The 10,335-nt window shown below is 40.2% G+C and overlaps 1 protein-coding gene across 8 annotated transcripts in view; it reads right to left on the bottom strand.

The window, feature by feature from the left end:
• Window positions 1-4,851: 4,851 nt before the first annotated feature.
• The window catches only part of tnk2b (tyrosine kinase, non-receptor, 2b), a 255,079-nt gene continuing 249,595 nt past the window's right edge, over window positions 4,852-10,335 (bottom strand). For all 8 annotated transcript variants that reach the window (XM_063045579.1, XM_063045572.1, XM_063045580.1 and 5 more), the window contains one exon: window positions 4,852-8,643. In XM_063045579.1, the coding sequence (XP_062901649.1) occupies window positions 8,637-8,643 (7 nt within the window). In that variant the 3' untranslated portion in view covers window positions 4,852-8,636. The remainder of the gene's footprint in view (window positions 8,644-10,335) is intronic.

Raw genomic sequence — 10,335 nt, 5'->3', positions numbered from 1 at the left:
CACTCCTTGATGAATAGCATACTCCAAGGGATATTCAGTGGTTTGGAAATTTTCTTGTTTCCATCTCCATCAATTAACTTTTCGCAGAGTTGCTTGGAGCGTTTTTTTTTGTCTTTATGGTGCAGTTTTTGCCAGGATACTGATTCACCAGCAGCTGGACCTTCCAGATAGAGGTGCATTTTTACAACAATCATTTGAAACACCTTAACAGCACACAGATTATCTCCATTTAATTATTTACATGATATCTAAAACCAATTGGCTGCACCAGTGATGATTAGGTGTGTTATTTTATGGGGGAGGGGAGAGGGAATACTTACTTAATCAATTAATTATTTTGGGTTTTATATGTGTAATTCATTTCGGTCACTTTGTAGAGATCTGTTTTCACTTTGACATGAAAGAGTCTTTTTTCTTGTTGATCAGTGTCAAATTAAATCCATTGTGATTCAGTGTTGTTAAACAATAAAACATGAAAACTTCCTGGGGGGAGGGGGTGACTAGTTTTTATAGGCACAGTATAAGGACAGGTTAGACAAACTTGGATTGCTTCCTCTGGAGCCTCCACCTTGATATATACTTTTATCAGGTTAACCCTGCTTATAAGAGTCATATTTCTCTAGATGGAAGAGGCATAGATTTAAGGTGAGAGAGGGCAAGATTAAAGGACATTTGTGAGGCAAGAATATTTATTTTACACACACACACACAGTGGTAGGTGCCTGTTAAATATTGCCAGGGGAGGTGATAGAACAAGACATGAATGGGCAGGGGACAGAGAGGTACAAAGCGTATGCTGGAAAATAGGATTAGTTCAAATTGGCACCCTAGTCAATGCAAATATGGTGGGCTGAAGGGCTTTTTCATGCATTGTGTTGTTCTATGTTTAAACAACATCCACTGACAGTATCACCTACAATATTCAACAAAATTAACTTAATGATGTTTCCTTTACATATCAACACTGGTGTTCTTCAACTTATTATTCTTTATCCTTCACCTCTTTTAAATTTTTGATATGAACTCATTTATATATCATATTTAATAAATTGTTCTCCCCATAGTCATAATATTTGTACACGTTTTCAACATTGTATCACTCTCGAACTTTTAGATCATACCTCCAATGCCAAAACTTAAGATTATTTAAGGAAAATAGTGACCAACAATATCTCAACAGCAACTCAGCTGATGCCACTGACGACTGAAAACAAATGGATTCAACTGAGCCACTGAAAAGGCAAGCAATACCTTGGTTTTGGAGACGCAAGAGACTGTAGATGTTGAATCTGGAACAACAAACACAATGTGCTGGAAGAAATCAGCCGGCCAAGCAGCATCTGTGGGTGGTTGGGGGAATGTTGATAATTCAGTTGAAAGCTCAGCATTAGGAATTGGTTTAGTATGTCATATACAGTAAACAATAAGTGCTACTAACACTGACTTTAGAATTCTATGATTGCTGTAGATATCCAAAATACATTTGAACGATTGTTCCTTAGCACCTATAACTATTATCGTGGTGCCAAATGATACCTCCCTATTCAACGCGAGGTCAAGCTATACATAAATGGATTCCGGTTAATTGGGCCATCGGTTAATCGGGGGAAGCTGCTTATTTGGGCCAACTCTTAAAGAAGAAAATCTAATTGAGAAAATAGCGAGGATTCCCTTCTCTTATTTGAGACTCAATGCCACTTAATTGGGACAGGAGTGTATTGCTGGACAGTTTCTAACTAGCATCAGTCATGTGCATTTGTGTGGCCAATAGACACGACACTATGCTTAGAGCAAACAGTTTTCAAATAGTGTCAGTTGCATATATTGGTATTTTTCAAAAAAAGTGTTTTTGTCACAGGCAGTTGACAAGAAATAAGCAGCAAGACAATTTAGAACTATTTTGCTCACTGCATTCAGGCTTGGATATACCAGAAATAGCTGGGAATAAAAATGAAATGATTTCACTACATCAACAAGTTAGGACCTACAAAGAATAGTACTGTAGAAGTATTGGTAATGTTCTATCAAAGTTGCTGATGAACACAGCAAGCCAAGCAGCATCTGTAGGAAGAGGTGCAGTCGACGTTTCAGGCCGAGACCCTTCGTCAGGACTAACTGAAGGAAGAGTGAGTAAGGGATTTGTAAGTTGGAGGGGGAGGGGGAGATCCAAAATGATGGGAGAAGACCGGAGGGGGAGGGATAGAGCCGAGAGCTGGACAGGTGATAGGCTCTTTATTGCTAACTGCCGACGGGACATCAACCGTCTCGACTTCACCGCACCTTGTCCCCATTCCAACCTCACTCCTTCGGAACGCTCTGCTCTCTACTCCCTCCACACTAATCCTAACCTTATTATTAAACCCGCCGATAACGGGGGTGCTGTTGTAGTCTGGCGTACTGACCTCTACCTTGCCGAGGCACAGCGACAACTCGCGGATACCTCCTCTTATTTACCCCTCGATCGTGACCCCACTAAGGAGCACCAGGCCATTGTCTCCCACACCATCACCGACTTTATCCGCTCAGGGGATCTCCCATCCACTGCTACCAACCTTATAGTTCCCACACCCCGCACTTCCCGTTTCTACCTCCTACCCAAGATCCACAAACCTGCCTGTCCTGGCCGACCTATTGTCTCAGCTTGCTCCTGCCCCACCGAACTCATTTCTGCATACCTCAACACTGTTTTATCACCCCTTGTTCAATCCCTTCCGACCTATGTTCGTGACACTTCTCACACTCTTAAACTTTTCTACGATTTTAAGTTCCCTGGCCCCCACCGCTTTATTTTCACCATGGATGTCCAGTCCTTATATACTTCCATCTCCCATCAGGAAGGTCTCAAAGCTCTACGCTTCTTTTTGGATTCCAGACCTAATCAGTTCCCCTCTACCACCACTCTGCTTCGTCTAGCGGAATTAGTCCTTACTCTTAATAATTTCTCCTTTGGCTCCTCCCACTTCCTCCAAACTAAAGGTGTAGCTATGGGCACCCGTATGGGTCCTAGCTATGCCTGCCTTTTTGTTGGGTTTGTGGAACAATCTATGTTCCGTGCCTATTCTGGTATCTGTCCCCCACTTTTCCTTCGCTACATCGACGACTGCATTGGCGCTGCTTCCTGCACGCATGCAGAACTCGTTGACTTTATTAACTTTGCCTCCAACTTTCACCCTGCCCTCAAGTTTACCTGGTCCATTTCCGACACCTCCCTCCCCTTTCTAGATCTTTCTGTCTCTGTCTCTGGAGACAGCTTATCCACTGATGTCTACTATAAGCCTACTGACTCTCACAGCTATCTGGACTATTCCTCTTCTCACCCTGTCTCTTGCAAAAACGCCATCCCCTTCTCGCAATTCCTCCCGTCTCCGCCGCATCTGCTCTCAGGATGAGGCTTTTCATTCTAGGACGAGGGAGATGTCTTCCTTTTTTAAAGAAAGGGGCTTCCCTTCCTCCACTATCAACTCTGCTCTTAAACGCATCTCCCCCATTTCACGTACATCTGCTCTCACTCCATCCTCCCACCACCCCACTAGGAATAGGGTTCCCCTGGTCCTCACCTACCACCCCACCAGCCTCCGGGTCCAACATATTATTCTCCGTAACTTCCGCCACCTCCAACGGGATCCCACCACTAAGCACATCTTTCCCTCCCCACCCTCTCTGCATTCCGCAGGGATCGCTCCCTACACAACTCCCTTGTCCATTCGTCCCCCCCATCCCTCCCCACTGATCTCCCTCCTGGCACTTATCCGTGTAAGCGGAACAAGTGCTACACATGCCCTTACACTTCCTCCCTTACCACCATTCAGGGCCCCAAACAGTCCGTCCAGGTGAGGCATTACTTCACCTGTGAGTCAACTGGGGTGATATACTGCGTCCGGTGCTCCCGATGTGGCCTTTTATATATTGGCGAGACCCAACGCAGACTGGGAGACCGCTTTGCTGAACATCTACGCTCTGTCCGCCAGAGAAAGCAGGATCTCCCAGTGGCCACACATTTTAATTCCACATCCCATTCCCATTCTGACATGTCTATCCACGGCCTCCTCTACTGTAAAGATGAAGCCACACTCAGGTTGGAGGAACAACACCTATATTCCGTCTGGGTAGCCTCCAACCTGATGGCATGAACATCGACTTCTCTAACTTCCGCTAAGGCCCCACCTCCCCCTCGTACCCCATCTGTTACTCATTTTTATGCACACACACATTCTTTCTCTCACTCTCCTTTTTCTCCCTCTGTCCCTCTGAATATACCTCTTGCCCATCCTCTGGGTCACCCCCGCCTCCTTGTCTTTCTTCCCGGACCTCCTGTCCCATGATCCTCTCGTATCCCCTTTTGCCTATCACCTGTCCAGCTCTCGGCTCTATCCCTCCCCCTCCTGTCTTCTCCTATCATTTTGGATCTCCCCCTCTCCCTCCAACTTCCAAATCCCTTACTCACTCTTCCTTTAGTTAGTCCTGACGAAGGGTCTCGGCCTGAAACGTCGACTGCAGCTCTTCCTACAGATGCTGCTTGGCCTGCTGCGTTCACCAGCAACTTTGATGTATGTTGCTTGAATTTCCAGCATCTGCAGAATTCCTGTTGTTTGGTAATGTTCTAATTTGTTCTGTTTTTCATTTAAGTATATAATTTGTTACTCACTTAATGGTAGTTCGATTTTTTTTTAAAATACCTTTTAAACTATTTCCATGAAACTTCGGCTAATTGAGGCAGCCGTTAATCGGACCAAAATGTACAATTAACTGGAATCCTAGGTATTTCAATATAAATAAACTCATATAAACATTTTATTTCAGAAATGAAATGTTTTTATTTTATGAGTAAAACAAATTTACAGTGCTAAAAATTTGCTGTGTTTCTCACCATGTCATAGATTCTCCTCGGATTAGTTATGCTGTGCAGCAAAAAACTATTTACTCCCTTTCCTTGTTCACATTATCGAGGGTTCCAGATTTGACTGTCTACAAGTTAGCTTTTAAAAATAATTGTGCAGTTTCTCAGAACATCCTAACAGGAATACATTGTCTGAGTGTAATATTATCACTGCTTTTGGGCTAAAGGAAAGAAGTAGTGGTACTGTGATTAATAGTGACATAATCAGTTATGCAGAAGAATTTTTTTATATTAATATCAATGTTACAGGTTTTGTTACACAATTTTTGATTATTACTTGTGTCTGAATACATCAAGGTTTATTAGGGCCGATTAGACTTTTTGTATCCACGTAGACCTGTGAAAAACACAATACAAAGAGAGGTAAAATGGGAGAAACATAGCAGCAATGTACTAGTGGCCCCATTTAATTATACTCACTGGTTTTATGTAGATGAATACTACACTGAAATTGTAGTTAACCACAAATAGAAATTCATGAACACTTTACAAATATTCACAGAACTCAAAAAAAGGGACAGTTTCTCTTATAATAGAGGGAATTAGCTCACATTTCAGTACAATAACTTTTATTTTTCGTTTTACAAGGATTCAACAAGACCTGAGTTAACACTACTTTTTTTTCCAAGTGTAGCATTATGACAATGTTGCAATCCAAGAAATGCTGAGTACAAGACATGCACCAACTGAATTCTACAAAACAGATTGAAAAATAAACTTTATACAAATGTGCAGTGTTCATTTTCACAGAAACCCCTCCCCACCCACATGATGTCCATGCTTAAATGGTACAGATCGCATCTCTGCATTAAAGCATTGAATTGGTCATTTAAACAACTGAATAATTGATTCAAATGTGAAAGCCATTTTCTAAATGATTTTTCTGATCAGACCATTAGGTGGCATATCTGAGGCTCAAAGATGATTGATGCTATTAACACAAACAAACCAGACTAAATGATTTACTTTTTAAAAAAATTCTCAGGCAAGCACTACTCTGTGCATAAGTGTATTTCACCTCTGGGTAGGATTATACAATAACAGTGAATGTGAGGAAAATGCTAGCCCTACCTGACCTGGCTAAAGCATGTGGCACAAAGTAGGTTTCACCGGAAGTAGGGGAAAGTGAGAAAGTGCAATTCAGAAGGAACATTAGAAAGACTGACCATGTGATGTTTCAACCTCCTTTCTCTGATCCAGACTGCCTTTGGTCATGGCACTTAAACTCAAAGAATCACTTGGGAATTTTAGACTAAAGAGTAATTGAGTTAAATATTGCTTCCTCACCAAGGCTTTGTCATGATGCAATAACTTTCTTTCACAAATTATGGAATAACTTGACATCAGTTATTAATAATAGCTTTTATAAAATTACATTATCAAAATATTGTAATAAATAACATATTTGAATAAATAAGGATGCAATGCTGTTCTAATTTTGTTTCCGATGAACAAGGGTTACTGTAGTCCTCAGGAAGAATAGATTACCACATAGTCTCCATTTATAAAATATTCTAAAATTTTGTTCAAACTTGCAGATAATGCACTCACTTTTACCAGAGGGTGACACTGGACTAATCAGAAAACATGGTCAGAAATCCGCAGATAGATTAGCCATTCTCCAGGCTTACTGTTGTGTTACAATGGAATTGACATTTTGGTCCAGCTACCATCTGGAATGGACTGAAACAAACTCAAAGTAAAACTTCAGTAGAAGTCTGTTTTTCTTCTGATCTTTCAGTTATGAGTAGAACCTGACAGGCGAACATTAGAACCTGAAAAGTCTCGAGAATGATCCATCCAATTTCTTATTTCAATCTCTGAGTTTCAAAACAGGAGCCTGATGAACTGACTGGTTCTTATAGTTTCCTAACAATGGATAATGATCCCAAGTTATATAGTCCAGAATTAAGGTCTCTCTTAATTATCTACCTTTTTAATTTGGTACAGCTATCAAATTTAAACATTGGGGAAATTCCATAAAACCCTTTGTTATTGTAACATTTATAGAGGGTGCCAAAGCACTGAATGTAATCTGGATCCTGAGGATAAATAATTAAAGCTGCTTCATATCTTTTTAAAATAAAAAATAGAGTAGAATAATATTGAAAGCCTAATAGATTAAAGGAACCTTATGAAAGGTAGCTATACTGGAAGAAAGGACAAAGTTGGCACATAGCATATGAATCAGATGTGTGGAAGATAGAATACTAATAGCAGAGTTTGAAATTCATTATAGTTTATGGAAAATAGGTTTTTTGGGAGGTTAATGAGTGCTAAAGTATCCATGACCGGAAATGGCAACCACATAGAAAAGATTCAGGAATAGACAGTCAGAAAGGGCAACTCCAAAGATAAAAGCAAAAGGCTTTAAATGAGATAATGGATATGAAGCTCATCTCAAAATGAAAAGATTATTTTGAATAATTAATGGAAACTACAAACTAATGCCAACAAGCCACTTAATCTATGTGAAAGGACTAGATGACTGATTTGATAACATTGAAACCCAAAGAGGTATAGAGAAATGGATTGATGATGAAAAAAAGTTTCGTTTGTACTTTTTTGGAGTGTCAAAATATCACCACAATGACATTGTTTTTATGAAAAAAGTACATTTTACTGTATGATCAGAAGCTACAATTCTCCCCAAACTTGGTTGACATCAGTTTAAACATCTTCAATTTACTTGCAAAATGGATAAAATCTATTACCTCCTAATTTACACACCCCAATGTTCCCCATTTTTTGTGCTGTATCATCTTATCCTAGTGGGAAATCCAGTAAAATCCAGTATCGATATATAATCCCAAACAGTTTTTACATTTGCAAGACCACGGTTCAGAAAGTAGTTTCATTTCTGTAGCGGCCACACAACTTGAATCCATTCCTCTCTTTACTTCATTACTTCCTTTGCTATTGGCAATAACTATTCTTCACATAGTGAACTAACAGAGCTCATCAGGACTTTATTTGAAAATGAGTGTATATCAAGGTATCCTGGGTATTATGTTACAATTTCAGCAATGTTAAACCTTATGCTCATAGTGATAAAGATTATGGTCAATCCCAAAACTCAATATTGTGTTCTTAATTTGATGAGAACCGTACTACAGGCAGGGGGCACTTAAATGTACCATATCACAGAAGAGGACAAGTACTTTGACAGATTTAACATGACTAACTTCATACCAGGTCTTAATCAGTAAAAAGTCATGCTAATAAACTTTCAAAAACTGCATTCTTGGAGAAATCTAAAATGGCTAAACTTTACCTGGATAGGAAATTCAGAATGTTAAACTCATTCAAACGTCTTTTAGGAAAACAACTTAAATAATTATTAGAACATCAATGTGACAAATTCAATGCAAAATATAAACACAACTGCAATCTACTATCAACTTGTCAAATAAAATTTATATTATATATATTTTATATTTATATACAGAAGGCTGTTGGGATTACTGTATGCCACAAAATTACAATTATCTTTTCACCAAGAACAAACAACCTGTTGCTTTTGAAGAATACTGCTATCGAGAAGTGGAATCCCACCTACCAGCAGGACCACAATGCACAAATAGTGCCAGAGTTAGTTAAGACAGTCATTTGAATATTCTTTGCTTCACAGAAAATGATCTGAAAATTCTGTCCAGTGAACGACTGTTTCCACAATTCTGAAAACATTGGAGCAATTACCCAATGTGTGACAAGTTCTTTTCCTCCACTGTGAAGCCTGTCATCGCCTGTACATTAAAAGGAAAAAAAAATGGCTAGTTAGTCTTCCTGTGTAGTCTGAGCTCTGGATCATAGTTCAATGCAGTGTTTCCCAACCATTTTTTTTTGCCCAATACCCCCCTAAAGAACCTTCATACTTGCCGGCTTAGGCACAATATACTTTTCCAGTGCCTCTATAGTGTAAAAACATGTCTACCATATGCTAACAACAGAAAAATGATCCTGCTTTAAATTTTTATTTGTCATTAAACCTAGCTTACACAGAACCTGTGCAGCTTCAATATCAATGTGATCCTTGAGCCTGATGGTTTTTAGCAAGAGTTGAAATATCTGGTTCAAGTTGTGACAGCAAAAGCCTTAAGTCCCCACACAAAACAATGTCCAAGCGGTTTCCGTTTTTTGTAAGGATGCTGTTCACTACACTGAAGCCTCTTCCAACAAGGTAGGAAAGACCAGGAAACTTCATATGACGGTGTAGCCACATACCACAAAAGCTGACATTTTTGCTTCTTCATCATTCTGAATTTCGATAATTTCTTCTTGTAAGCTCTCTTTCTGTTCTTCCACCTTGCAAAGAAATGGGTTAATTACCCAGTCCGGACTTTCCAGATATTTCAAATCCTTAAATCAATTCTGAAAATGTGTCTCTTCGGTGACTGCAGGTGTAAGCAGTACTGTTGCAAATCACCATCTGTGAAAGAGTGTGCCATACTTTCCATGCAGGGAAACTGTGAGAACATTTTTCTCCCAATGTTTTGTTTATACATTCCCAATTTTCCGGATAAAAGTGGATACTGTACTTATTGCCTGGATTAAATAGAAATTCTCACTCTACAGTTTCAAACTTAGAATGTTCATTTTGTCATAGAGGTTGGGTAGGTATGCAATATCTCCACGTAGAAGTCCAATCTTGTTTCTCAAGCTCTCGTCAACCTTGAACAAAAAATCAACCGCAGTGTCAAAAAGATCAAAGAAACATTTTAAGCTGCAGCCTGTTGACAGCCAAGTCACTTCAGTGTGAAGAAGCAAGCGTTCAAACTCTCCATCGTTTTTAATTTTGTTGATAGCAGAGACTGCAAGAGTCAGCTTGAAAAAAGTTGCTGCTGAGGTTTTTGGCTGTGAGATATTCACAATGAATTACACAACGGATTGCAAAAAGCAGGGCTGAGTGATTATGGCGCTAAACAGCGACTGCTTTGCTTGCATCTTCGGAAACAGCTTTATTTCTATCTTTGATATCTCTATTTTTCCCTTTTAACGCTCTTTTGAAGACCCTGACCTGGAGTTACACTCTGACTTCAGTTCTTTGCAGGAATGGGACCTGCTTTTAGAGCCTCATGACCGGCCGCTTTTCAATATGCCAAGGACACGGCCTAGAAGACTAGCACGCCTTCAGGGTGCCAGATTTCCGTGGCTCTGGAGGCGGGCAGATTCAAGACTGGTGCTGCTGCTGCTGCTGCCGACTGATGCATCGCAGGAGAATAAGGAAGATCAGAGGCAGTGGCCTTGCTGTTGGGTAGGTGCCCAGCAGGACAGAGCTTAGAAAAAGCGACATGATAAATCAGTGAGTTGTTTTGTTATGTCTCCCCTCTCATTGTGAAACCGGGACATCTCTTTTTCCCTTAATAAAGAGAGAGAGAGAGAAAGAGAGAGAGGGAGAGGGAGAGGGGGAGGGGGAGAGGGGGAGGGGGAGAGAGGGA

The sequence above is a fragment of the Mobula hypostoma genome, chromosome 4 (genome assembly GCF_963921235.1).
Source record: "Mobula hypostoma chromosome 4, sMobHyp1.1, whole genome shotgun sequence".
NCBI lineage: Eukaryota > Metazoa > Chordata > Chondrichthyes > Myliobatiformes > Myliobatidae > Mobula > Mobula hypostoma.
The sequence above is the reverse complement of the archived record's forward strand: the minus strand, read 5'-3'. Positions and strand labels throughout refer to the sequence as shown.